A 14,101-nucleotide genomic window follows, 5' to 3' on the forward strand; every position below is an offset into this window, starting at 1 on the left:
TTTGCCAACGTAAACTATACGGTGCTTCTTCGTCGACACGGTATCCCGTTTCTCCTTAGTTTAAGTACGTCACATCGGCTCAGCGTGTGTTGCCGCGGGGTCGTCATCACATCTTAGGTAAACAGTACCCCTCCCTACAGAGCCCTCCCGTGAAAAACTGTGCGTTTTACTGAGAGATCATCGGATAAAAAAAATTACCGGGATCGAAAAACGTCCAAAACGGCGCACATAAAGAGCACACGCGCTGTTTACGAAAGGTTTATCCGCCGATCACCATCATTCATCTTTAAGGTCACGTGTGCGGTGACGTTTGCTGTGACGTGTTCGCCCAGCACGCTCTCTAAACGGCTTTGTACGACGTGAGCCTGAGGCGCCCCCTGTGAGGTGCGGACGAAAGCGCTTTACTGGGTGCTTCGGGAACTCTTCCACCGACTCCAGAATCTCCCTTTTATACCTCCATTTTACAGCACTCGCTGTGAAAACTGCATGACGAGAGTGCGTGACGGATGCAAATGTCATATGCGTTTTAAGACATGATGTGTCAAGATCAGCAGAACAAAGCATAAAACCTTGCGCAAAGCATAAAACGTGCGTCGGAGATTTCCGGCGCTCCAAATTATCCGCAGTTTGTCGCTACACTGCGCAGACAAACCTTACGTGTAACATCACGGTACCATTACCATTTCAGCGATATTCCAGTGACATCCTCACGGAATATCGTTGCGGAAGAAAAAGTTAAAACACTGGGCATAAGTTCCGCCGCGTGCTATGTTAAGCATATGCACGGTGCCAGAATATCGAGAGTGGCACACGGTGCATTTAGCAGACACCATCTGCGTCTGTTCCAGTCGTCTGCTACGGAATATCTTGTGATTGCGCCGCAGTATATTCCCTACGGTTTGTAGTGCACGAAAATACATAGCGTCCAGCACTTACGTGTCATCTGAAGGCTATAGGACGTCTTTCGCATCTTTCGCATGTTATTGGGTGTGTCGCTCGTGGGAATACACGGATTGAAATATGGTATGTATTCCAGTGCACTCTTGTTCGCAACTGTATGCTCCAGCATTGACCAGCCCCCTGCTGAAAGTCATCTGTGAAGGTGCACAGTGCCAATGTGCAGAAGGTAACTTCGCTGCCTCTCTTATGTTACCCGCACTAACCAAGGCATTGTGTTACAGACGGTTGCCCGTTAAAAGAACCCTTCGCAAGTCTGCGAAGAACCGGCAATAGCGCTGCCAGAGAACTGTTGCGGAAAATCGCCTGCAAAGAGCACGACTTCGGTATGTGTCCAAGTTCGAACTAAATGCACTATACAGGTTGACCCGAACGAACCGGAATGCTTGACAACACGAGAAAAAAAACATTAAATTTGATAAATACAGTCAACGCTTAGGGACACGATCACAAGCGTCGGAATTCTCTCGAAAAACTACATCACTTTACGAAAATCAGCCTTTTTAGTATCTCATCAACAGTTGTAACTACACGAGTTACCTTCTTGAGGGTTGGCTTCGCGCTCTTGAGTTGAGTTTCGGTTTCTCGAAAAGGCAATACCTACCTACAAACCTAAAAGAAAAAAGAATTTTCCATATGTTTCCATATTTTTCTTTCTTTTCCAATCCAAAAAGAATGGAAGATCTCATTTTTTACGAGTAAGCGTGGAAGGGCTCAAGAATATGTCAGGAGGTGTCGACGTTCGAATTAGAAGCCATGGGATACACATTCGCACACAAAGTAAGAGTGCAGCGCACAATTATGGTGCGCAAGAGCGCTTTCAACCTCGCGGGTCAGAAAAGATGTGTGGCGGCCCGTGGACGACGACGATGATGTGCCCCTGCTGTGGCGCGTTACCACATTGGCCTGTCAATTCTACCGGTACATGAAGGAAGGAAAGAGAGGAGGAGCCCAACTGACCAGCTCCCGTGGCTCAGTGGTTAGCGTGCTGGCCATGTCACGTCGAGACTGGGAGGTACCCGGGTTCGAATCCCGGTGCCGGCTGTGCTGTCTGGGATTTTTCCTGGGTTTTCCTCAGACGCTTCCAGACATATGTCGGCACAGTTCCCTTAGAAGTCGGCCCAGGACGAACATTCCCCCAGGGCGTGAGTCGTGACGTTGCCCACATACGTGAGGCCGACAACGGCAAGCCCTACCACCACCACCACCACCAGGAGCCCAACTGCGCCGATAAGTGAAGCCGAGATTGGGGGTCACTCCAGTGACATCACCGCTGGCTTTCTGGTTTCGGTTACATACATCTCTATGGGAGCCCCCAACGCGTAGTTTCGGAATACATGGAGAGGTGTGGTGGTAACAAGGTATATCAAGCGTAACTCCCATAAGCCCCTGCGTCATCAGAATGACGCCATGTAAGAGACGGTCAGCGCCAGCCATCTGTTGTGCAGACTGCTACAATTGTAAATAAATGACGTCAAAGATGACGTCAGCAATATGACTAATAAGCAGTGCATAATTAGCCGCGGCACGTTTACATTCGTGCACTTCGTTTGCGTTGCATTCCCCTTTCCTGACCAAACCGTATAATCACCCAGGGCAACAATAGCAGACGAGAACAGAGAGAAATAAACCATATCAGGTTTAATGACATACATCAATTCAAAATGCATACAGTTATCATTTTGACAACTCCAAATAGAAGGGCATCCTGATGACCACACAGAAATTAGGAATATGGCTTAAGGTCCATTTCTCACCTAGAGCTATATGTACACGTAGTGACTAGACGTTTGCATTTCTTCAGTGAGTGGCTATAATGGGCCCATTGCCAAAAAACATGTCATCGTTGGTGCACATCAGATCCCTGCTAGCACTCACGCCATCTTGGCTGGTCGTGCCGTAACAATTTTTTTTCGCGGGACCAGCAACAGGGGATGCATTGTATCCATCTGTTCACACATGTTAATCTTGGTTTGCAGCTCCCAGATGTGAACGTCGCTTCCTGTTTAGCCCACAGAGTGTATGAACTTCGTATTACAATGCACGAACAAACGGCACAGATACAGAGATGCACGGATAAACAAGCCCACTGTGACACATGCGCAGGGGAGCAGGATACGGAAATGTACTGGGGTGGTAGATGATTTCGTATACGCGCACGAGTGGGCAACAGGTAGTTGTTTCTACATTGAAAATATGAATAACCTATTAGTACACACACACGCCATGCCTATGTTGTAAAGTTTTTTTACGATCGTACCTCTAATCCCAACACCCAGGGTCGGTCGCGTCTCATGATGGTAGCCTTGCCGATGGGTCTGATTTGGTATTCTCGCTTGTTTTCGCTACCAGTTTATATATAGCGTGGTGGTAGTGCGCAAATATGGCCCCAAAGTGGCGCGTGCAAACCGATCTCATTGGACTATCCAGTTAACGTGACTCCCGCATGGTTCCAAAAAAGCTACAGCTCACCTCCTATCCTTACGTCACTTGCCTCACGCTTCTTTTTTCTTTTTTTGCTGGGAATAGCAAGCCGCCGTAGCGCAGGCTAATATTTTCTATAATACACATATCCCCCTCCCCCCTCACGCTTCTCTCTTCTGTCGAAAAGCCGCTGAGCATATCCTTTTCCTCTTTCCTCCATGTACCGGTACATTAGGACTCTCATAATAACTAGAAACTAAGCCAGCGAAGGCGGGCATCTCAACATGTGAGCCACCATGATCGATATGGTAGGCCTAGCGTGTTACGAACGGTGCTCCTACGAGTTCCGTGCGCCGCTTTTTTCATGTCGCAGCACAAGGTATAAACCGTATGATACTCGTTCCCTACGGAATAAAACACAATCTAAGCGCAAATGTGAGAGCAGACAAAACAAACACACTTCACACACGGAGCCCAGCGGAAGCGAGCACCAGTTACATTGGATTAGATACCACAGCGCCGAACGCTCATGGTACTTACGCGGCCTCGTGCGTTTTCTTCAAGAAACGGGCCTCGCGGAAAGACCACTCTAGCGCACCTGTCATCTACAGTGTGCCTCCGTCTTATCAGTATCGGTCATTATGCCTACGCCTCACTTTGAAATCGTGAACTCTCCTCTCCCTCGTAGTCGTGATGATGCCCGCTTGAGTGCGGCCAACAACGGCAAGCTGCTTCGACACCCCCCCCCCCCCCTCCTTACGCGTGGAAAGGCTGAGGCCGAATCCACAATCTCAATCATGGCGCCTCTCGGACTTGGACGCTGGGAGAGGGTCTCGCCACTGCATAATTCCATCGCTCTCCCTATTACTTTCTCACTCCCAGCTTTTCTTGCAGCGTCTCTCCTTGTGATTTCTATGACCGGCACCGTGCTAGCGTGAGGCCACGAATCTGCCGGCTGGGACAATCCATCACTTAGACTTGCATCAAAATTTCCGTTGGCTGCCTTTCTGCGACGTCATGTCTGCTGCCCAATAGTGGCGTGTTTTTCAACCTTACATCTTCGGAAATTCATGTGTTCTGCGCCGAAAACTCAGCTCGGATGATAGATAGCGGCACAGGAACCCTGGGCGCAGCCGCATTTATGGCAGTCTGCCAAGTTGGGAGATCGTGGTCGTGGCGTAGGCCTGTCGACAGGAACAAACTGTCGTTCTCGGACTTCCCATGTTGGCGCATAGGCAGGTATTAGTAGAAGACTAGCTTACTAGCAGTAGGTTTATTTTTATGCAGTAGTATTACATTGGGGGGTACGAGCACAGGTCCTCCTGGCCACTGTAAGACAAAAATAATAGTAAATAAACATCAGTAGACGCATGGCGTCCACTGGTCCGGAGCAGGAAGCTTGTTTATGTCCCCCTGAGAGCATATCCAGGCGCAAGGTGGACGGTTGCCGTGTTGTGCGACATTCAAACTCGTTGAGGGACAAACTGCGGGCTCGCGGTTCCTCCACTTTCACATCGGGTGACTACGCTGCGAGACGGTTATCTGTGCTACTTAAGGAACTCCAAAAAAATTTTCTGCACAAGAAGCCCAACAGCGCGTTATCCTCTCTAGCATTACATCACAACTCATTGCAGTTGTATTTTCTTTCTGTACGTAGCCGTACGCAGTAATATGAATCTGCCTGTAGGCTCGTTGTGCGAGCTTCTTCTTACATCATCATACTCAGTTGTTTATGCAGAACCGCAAGCTCGGGAGGGGGGTGCAAAAAATTGGGGCTGCAGTTACATTGTAACAGCAGTACACAGGAAAAAAGTTAGGGGGCTGTTGCACAGCATGTGAGGGGTGTTGGGGAGGGGAGTCTGGATAAACTACTGGTCACATTTATCGCATTTGCCTACGGTTACCATGAGGCACAACTCTCTGCAGTCAGCTTTCATATCAATGAGCATGTCTTCACGCAGTGTGGAAAGGACGAGTTCTGGAAAATAGGCAGATAAACGGTTTCAGAAGAATCACCTTCAGGGTATCTAAGGTCATTATGGAAGGTAAGGACCTCTTCTTGTGCCCATGCATTTCGCTGAAGAGTCTTTTCGCAGGTGAAGAGTGGACAGACCAAATGCAAGGGTACGATCGGGAAATAGTTAGCAGGGACCACTGCAAGGAAGCGGACCTCCTTAGGGGTCATGACTACTACATATTCGGACACGACAGAGAGCCTTTCGAAGACAGCCATGGTGCCGTCAGGTATATTTACTGCATTACCAATCAATGAAGCAGCCCTATCAGGGGTGGTGTAGGGATTTTGAGTCCACACACCAGAACCATAACTGGTAATGGTTTCATCCTCGCAATACGTATTGCCTAACAATTGCTCCACGTGTGTGTTGAGACTGTGTGTTGAGTCCTGTATTTGCCATCAGCAGCGTTAAGCGCAATCTAACAGTGTCCTGCGGTCCCCTGGCGAATGGTATGCTCTAGCGGTTTTACGTGCGCACCGCGCAGGTAAGACTAGCGCCAAAGAACCAGTAACCATTGAATTTCTTTGTCTTGTTGTGGACTTCATGCACACCATGAGCAGTCGGTGCAAAGTGGGATCATAAATTTTTTTTTGCAAAACCGTCTTACTGTTTTACGTTATGAAACATACGTTATACGAATAGTTATATTATCTTATGAACAGTTCATATTTTGCGAACGTGACATTTGTTTCACGTTTATTTATGTTATCATCTGCCTAGAACTGCTTTCAGAGCTGGTAGCTGCTGTTCAGCTGCAGAGCTACTCTGAGGCGCCTTTCCACGTCTCCGGCAAATTTTTCGCAGCAAATCACTTAAAATGACGATTGCATCGGTTCCACTCGACTTCGAAACTGTGGTGTCATTGTATTCGTCGTTGAGCAGACGCCGGATGTTGAGGGTGTACCAGAATTCTCTCTGTGGAAAAGTGTGAAAACGTCATTCCCTGCACAGCCAATCAGAACACGGCCTTAACAAGACTAAATAATCGTGCTGCCGCTTGCAGTGTCATATTGTGTGCGTGCCTTTGCATTACATTCCTTTAACATAAACATAGAAGAACTAATTCTTTGTTAACACTTTAGAATTAAGAATGGATTTTATTCTTCGAATATGCTCTTTGAAAGCACAAAAGCGATTTTGACACTTCCTTTGTGATTTTTGTCTGGAGTTTAAGTTTGGGTACTTGAGTACTTGGTGGGAGAGTACTGGGGAAAAAGTACTTTAATTGCAGTACAAAGTACAGGATTTAAAAAGTACTTAAAGTACTACTTGAGTACTTCAAGTACTTCACTGACTTCCGGCATGGTTTTAGGCTCGGCGACGAAAGGGAATCAGTCAACAACGCGATGTGCCCGCACAACGGTGACGTGTTTTGCGGGTTGCCCTCTCGTCGGTCCAATCACGGGGCCTCTTTTCTGTTCACCCCCTGTCTTCCATAGATAATGTCGAAGTGCGTTGTGCAAGAAATGACATGCTTGCTAACCAACAAAGAGAACAGGGAGTACTTCCTGTTATTTCGTTAGCTTCCAAAACAAAGATTGTGGAAATGTTTCAAAATATCTCACTTTACAGTCACTTTAAAATGAAATGTACAGAAGTAAATCTCACCTTCCTCTTTCGCTATCTACTTTCCTCAAAAGAAGATCACGAACGGGTCACCACGAACACGACGAACACGACCCATGCAACCAATGAGACCAAATGTATGAGACCAATCCAAAAGCGTTTGTTCTTTCATGAGGTGCAGAACAATATTTTGTCGGTCGAACGCACGCCCACACATGACGTAGGGCCATCTTTCTTCTTTTCCCCCCAATTATTCCAGTTAGAGCCAATTCTATTACAACAGCCTTCGCAACGAATGGTGACCAGTTGCTTCTATTCCTTCGCAGCCGCCGCTACTACATGGACAAGAGGACGAAGATATTCTGGGATTCTGCTCGGAATCCCGATCACAGGAAGCTTGGAGGAATTTTCCAATGGCTTTCTTCGGCCTTCATGAGACAGCGGGAGTGCGACGTATAATTCTGTAGGGTCGCGATTATTGAAATATATTTTGATATGTATTGAAATGCTCAAGGAGAGGATTTACATAGTGCACTATATTTCCCAAACAGAGCAATAACAGTACCTACAACTAATTGATCTCAAACGCGGCGCAATAGACGAAACGTTATTCCCGTTAATCCAACGTATACTTTCTGTCGACTTCCAATAGTCGCAGCCCATGTACGCGTAACATGTTACGAAAGGCATATGTAAGTTACAGTTTCACGCAGAAGCAATCGGTTATGTGTAAGCCATGATGTAGTAAAGTTCCTCACCCCGAAGACAACTCAGCGAGATACATATGAACAATAAAGCATCCTTAACGCCAACGTGTACTCTACTGAGAGACCACTTACACAGTTACAGGCGACGTGCAGGACTACACTTACACTTACAGCGACAGCTGTACGAGGGAACTTTTGTAAAGGTCAAGGCGTAGCTCCTGGCATTTTATTCGACGCGCCATTGGCAGCAGCAAATCGAAGAGGAGATACAAAATAAATATACCTCCACTTTACATCTATCGCTGTAAAAGAAAAGCCAGGTGCGAGCGCAGTCAGTGTATGGCGCTTAGTGGCGGCCACGAAGAGTCCGCCGAGTTCAGGGCTCGGCGAGACGTCTGCAACACGCAAATGGCATAGCACATCGTACGCATAGGCAGGCCAACGCGCATTGGCTGCACGTAGATGACCCAACAGCGGGAGAACGCAAAGTGGTTGCGTACTAGTGTTTGCATCCCACGGGCTGCAATGAACCAGGCAGGGCAGCACCAGTCTCGATCATTTCGTCCGGCCCAGCATCTAGGAACTTGCGCCTGGGAACGCTCAAAGACCGATGATTACATGTCCAGGGCATTGCGTCGCCTGTTTCTATCCTGTGCACTACAGCATGGGTTAGACCTGGCTTCTCCGTGAACATACGTGAGAATAGCAGCAATGCTTTGGTGAGCATCTGTCAGCGGTTCCTAGAAAGAGACTCGGAGTTTCTTCCAAAACAGCAGGTACGATCATGGCTGTTAAATGTTCTGCACCGAAAAATGGATCGCCGCGCATCGATTATTCATCTCCGAGATAAATTTCAACGGTTTGCTGTATCGGGTCACGGCCCTTAGCGATCGGTTCCCGTTCTCGCCTTTAACAGTCGTCCTCGGTACCCTTAAAAGTCCGCTTACGCTTCGTGTCAGGGGTCATCCATTTCGTGAACAGATCGAAGTTGCTGCCGCTTGTGTGATGCTTAAGGTTGCCACCTTTTTTTGGGGGAAGGGGGGGGGTTGTCGCTCTTTCCAGCGATATGAGATTCTCATTACGCAGTAGTATGTACTCACGAGATTCACTCGTAAAGAGCGCGTTCGATTCGCGGCTTCGGACTTCGGGACAGTGTGGTAGCAGGCTCAACGCAGTGGGCTTTGTATACATAGACCTTTGAATCAGAATGATGTATGAAATGTCATTTTTAATGAGAAGTTGCTTTAATTAATTCAGAATACAAACAACTAGGAGTCAGGCGCGAAACCAGTAGAAGTTGACGGTAGCCAGGACACGCCGAAAAGCAGGGAGACCCTGATTGTCCAGCTGAAATGCATAACGTCGCATTTTTTATTTTTTTGTCCAATCAAGTATACTTGCATTGTGCCCTGTGCTGTGTGACCTATCCCAAACTATGGGTTCTACGGAGAGCTTTTACTGCAGGGCCCTCCCACGCCTCCCTCCATTTTTGTCCTGTCTTTAGAATTGAATAAAGTGGATTTTGAGGGACCGTATCAGGTTTTTGAGATTTTGGGAGCTATGCGCTGTGTATGGAGGGTTCTAATGGTAGATGAGATGTTGTTTACATCATCTTCATGTGGCTCAAGGTAGCTTTGATTTTGGCTATCGTTCAGTATTTGGCGACGACGACGCAAACAGAAAGCTCAAGTCGTAACATTTTTACTCCGACTACGCCAATTTTCGAACATTTCATGTTCGAATTACACCTTCACCCGTACTCCGAATGCAAGCCTTGAATTTCCGAACTGTTCGCGTCGCAATCCTAGTGCTGGTAGCCTCCGCTACATACATACAGGACATGTCCAATTCGGATAATGGAGTCTCGTCCCAGGATTATCAACCCTGCCCGTCCAGGCAGATATAGGAAGCGTTGCATGACGCTCTGTACATTCACAGTCAAGATGAGGCATACGGCTCCTCCGGCTGGTACCACATCATCTGAGGACAGTCTTAGGTAATTCCAGGTTGTGCGTACGCTGATGTTTCGTTTCTGGCAAAAAATTGTGAATGGTGTCACCCATGTCATCGTCACTTCTCCTTCATCTGCTATTGTCACCTATCAGGCATATCACCGCTACAGTGCCCACCAAAGTTGCAACGTCATTGACGCGCACCACAATAAACGGTCCAAGGTTGCATATGTCATCCTGCGCTCGGCATGCGAGCGGGACCGAGTCCACTGCGTTACCAGACGGGATAGCATGGTTAGAATTCACTTGACTCTTACCGATGCTTTCAGCAGCCGACGACAGAATTGAGTCATTTCCAATTGACGCCACCGGCGACCTGAGTTTCCGAACGGGGGTTGTCGGGGTGCAGCCTGCGTTTGCTGCGGGAAGTTACGACTAAAATGACCGCGTTCGACGCAACTGTAACAAAGGGATTGTATTCCAGCGTTGTTACCCTGTCGAAAGTCGCGCCGGTCCTGCCGCCGTACATGACGTGCCTCACCGACTTAGCGTGCGCGGTACTAGGCTTGAGCGGACCGCGTTTGGTTGCTTTGTTCATATGCAAAGGGGTCCAAAGCACGACATGCCGCTCTGACGGATGAACCACAGTGTATTCCTACAATCCCGCTGGGGTTTAGTTCCATGTCTAGTGATTGTCCGGCCCGTTCCATGCCCAAATAGGCTCCAGTGTTTGCTCCTGCCTAGGTGGTGCATGGGTGGTATGCGATTCCGACACAAAAAATCTGCTTGGATGCTACAGACTTTCTCAGCAAGGTCATCCAGGGAAGATAAGCTTCGACCTTGTAAATACTGTGTGGCGGCCCGTGGAAGATGAAGACGACGCCCCTCTGCTGCCGCGCGCTACTGCGCCTCGCAGCCAGTTCTACCGGCACCGTCCTAGTGTGAGGCTACGTCCATCTGCCCGCTGGGACATTCCATCATCGCCGGTCAGGACTCATGTAGGGGAACACCACCTCCTCTACATTTGGTGACCCGAACAAAGAACACCATGTTCGGCGTAATTGGGCCATGCAACATCCTAAATTTTTCGACAAACCAGCGGCGAACCACCCTCTAGCAGACAAGGCGCACCGGGACCACTGTTCCACCGGGGACCCGCAGGGAGACCACAGTAAGCTGACTTTCCGGCCTCCACCTGCTTCATGATGGTCCTCCCCGGCACTTCTCTGGCGGCAACCGGCATTCACGCTGTCGTACCGGTCGCGGTACTGTCGCCCACTCAGCAACTCAACACAATCAGCAACAAACAGCTCCTAACAACGATCAGTCAACGCACTCCCTCAGCAACAAGCAACGCAGCAACTCAACGCCACACAACGCACTCAAGCACCCAACCACTCAGCACTCACAACTCATCTCTGGAACCCGCCCGGACCGCAGCGCCCTTGTTCCCGCCATCCCGCTGCTGCATCAACAGCCACAATCGCAAGCCGTGTCTCCAATCGTCCACCATCCACGAGTCGTCCTCATTCTCCTCTTCATGGTATCTTCGCGGACCTCAACCGCATGCACCGCTCCGCGTCTGAGGGGGGGAGTGATGTGGCGGCCCGTGGAAGATGAAGACGACGCGCCTCTGCTGCCGCGCGCTACTGCGCCTGGCAGCCAGTTCTACCGGCACCGTCCTAGTGTGAGGCCACGTCCATCTGCCCGCTGGGACATTCCATCATCGCCGGTCAGGACTCATGTAGGGGAACACCACCTCCTCAACTCCTTAGGCCTGTTTCACACGACGTTTTTCTCGTTCGTGTTTTTAACGGACTCATTGGGACCCGCAAGGCTCGATTGCCCTTAGCTTCTATTTTTGAAGCAAACGGGCGACAAAAACGGACGTGTAAAAGAGCCGTTCAAACGAGTGTGGCATTGACGAATAGCACGGGCCACCTTCCCGGTTTCCGTCGTAAGAGGTTCAGCTTTGCGGTATAACTCTTGGGTTGCCTGGATACACTCCAACAGGCTCTCCTCCGCATGTTGCATTCGGGCTGCTAGTTCACGCATACTCATTAGGTAATACGGCGGTAAAAATTACACTCGAAACATACGCTTAAATTCTGTCCTAGAAACAAATGAACGCTGAGACCTACGCAATGAAGCAACTGAGCTTACCAGTGCAGCGTGAAATATCCGGCGCAGGACGACGTTGTCAGTTGCTCCAACGACCGTTTGGCAAGCCTACAGGTCCGAAAGGAAGCTGTCGACGTACATGGCATCGCAGTAGCCTGAAAATGCCGATGCCGTCAGGTTCAGACGTAGCGTGGTTTCCGAGGACTGCTGGGTGGCGGACGTACTGCTGCCAAGCTGCTGCGGCAGTAGAATGCTGAGGACCTTCATCTGCCGAAGCAGCTGCCTTGCAACTGGCGCTTCGTCCTTGTCGCTGTCGGGGTGATACGTCTTGGGCGGCATGGCTGGCGAGAGTACACACGTGAACTAAAAACTCATCGCCTGAACTGTTTTTAAGCTAAGTAGCGGGCTCTTACTGGGGTGGCAGCCGCGGTGCAGCTACACCTTTAATCTTACGTATTTTTATGCTACAGGTACACTGTCCTTTCTTTTCTATTCTCATATTTACTAGAAAGCTGTTCCTGTGGGAGATGAATAAGGAAATGCACGATGAAAGATGGAAGTCACTGAAAAGGTTAGCCAGGCTGTAGGACTCGAACCCACATCTTCTGGATTACCGGTCCAGGGCTCTGCCAATTGAGCTAAGCTAACACGCCTTCTCAGCGGCTTCCAAGGTTGCGTCATCTGAAGGGACAAACCAGTCACTCTCCCTCACTCATAGAGAGAGTGACTGGTTAGGCACTAGACTGGCGTGTTAGCTTAGCTCAATTGGTAGAGCCCTGGACCGGTAATCCAGAAGATGTGGGTTCGAGTCCTACAGCTGGCTAACCTTTTCAGTGACTTCCATCTTTCATCGTTAATTTCTTAGGCACCTTGAGGCCTTGTATGTGATTGTCCCTTCTATGTTGTTCCAGCCTCAGACTTATGACTTCAAAAAGAGTTAATTGATCGGTTTGTAAAACAAAAAATGGAGATGTTAGCCGAAAGCCGCTCGGAACTGGCTACTCCAGGACGCGTTATTCCGGGCTCGTTGTATGTAAACAAATGATGGGAAAGGAGGGCGGGGAAAAGAAGAAAGGAAAGCAGCACAAATCTATACACTTCGAAATGGAATAGATGAAGGGGATAGATGATGGAATAGCTCTGAGAGGCATTGCCAGAGCACGGCCGGATGATGATGGAGACTCTGACAGTGGAGGAGGAGATGGGAGATATCGTCTTCTACGGCGTAGCAGGGGCAAGTGGGGAGATGGGACGCGGCCCATTTTGAACAGGAGTGAACGCGTGAGGGCAACGTTCAGCCGAAGACGATGTAGAAAGGACGCTTCTTCGCGGGTACAGCGGCAGCCGGTGGCAAGATCCAGTGAGGGACTGCAGCAATGCAGGAGGTCGAATAGCGTCTACAAGAAACAGGCGGATGCCGTCGCCGTAGACATGCCGTATAGATGAAGGCATCATCACAGAACTTGGCGCCAAAGGCAACAGTGCAGGAGAGTTAAACGCAAAAATCTCAAAGAAGAGAAAAAAAGGAAGAGAAAAACGACGAGCGTCACAGGGTGTCAAGGAGGTCCTTCGAGACGAGGAATTGCACAAGGGCGCGCTTGGCAGGTATGAACTGATTTCCGGGCCAGCGCCCAAGAATCTTTTCGGTGGAGTATGGGCGATTATCCAGGCAGGCCAGCGATGACACAAGGAAACGGCGGGTACGACCGTGTGCACTTTACCTCGGGCAGTATTGGGGTATGTGATACACGTCTTCAACTACACCACACAGACTGCAGTTGGAGGATGAAACCTCGCCGAGCTCAAAGAATAGTTGGCCGCTGTATGGTACGCGGAGGCGGGGCCTGTAGATGATAGATGTGATGGGTCGAGGAAGCGCTGACGACATATAAAAACTGAGATCTGGGTACAGCTTGCGCAGGAATGACGTTGAAGGTACAGTTCTTTACCAGTGTTCACTGCACAGACGTCTCGTAAGAGTGCCAATTGTGCCAATTCGGTGCGCGTTTATTTGGCTAACGTATGTAGTGCGCATCGGTGCGCCATGTGCGACATGAGCCCATCTTGCCGCTTAGAAAAAGGGGACTCAAATGATGCTCGGGCACCCTCGCAAACTGAGAGGGCGATACCCTTCCGTGACCTATTTATTGCCCTATGTTGCGTGTACCCTTTAACTTGTGATGAAAAATAAATTATTATTACCCCCTTCATCGAGGGGTGTTAGCCTCACTCCGCAATGTGTATGACGAGGTTCTTCCGGACTATGCAACAGTGCATCCTCGTACATTTATTCACTTGTTAAGATTATCGAGAGACAGCTGCAAATAACGAAAAAAAAAAAGGAGTCGAACAAGCC

The 14,101-nt window shown here is 49.1% G+C and overlaps 1 protein-coding gene across 1 annotated transcript in view; it reads left to right on the forward strand.

Annotated features, from left to right (window-relative positions):
* LOC135396505 (complement C3-like) overlaps nt 1–7,777 on the forward strand; it is a 210,740-nt gene extending 202,963 nt beyond the window's left edge. Inside the window, exons 39-43 of the mRNA XM_064627518.1 lie at nt 1,037–1,126; nt 1,182–1,283; nt 5,343–5,426; nt 5,478–5,625; nt 7,292–7,777. Coding sequence (XP_064483588.1) covers nt 1,037–1,126; nt 1,182–1,283; nt 5,343–5,426; nt 5,478–5,625; nt 7,292–7,424 — 557 coding nt within the window. The 3' untranslated portion in view covers nt 7,425–7,777. The remainder of the gene's footprint in view (nt 1–1,036; nt 1,127–1,181; nt 1,284–5,342; nt 5,427–5,477; nt 5,626–7,291) is intronic.
* The last annotated feature ends 6,324 nt before the right edge of the window (nt 7,778–14,101 follow it).

The sequence above is a fragment of the Ornithodoros turicata genome, chromosome 6, assembly GCF_037126465.1.
Source record: "Ornithodoros turicata isolate Travis chromosome 6, ASM3712646v1, whole genome shotgun sequence".
In the NCBI taxonomy this organism is placed as follows: Eukaryota; Metazoa; Arthropoda; class Arachnida; order Ixodida; family Argasidae; genus Ornithodoros; species Ornithodoros turicata.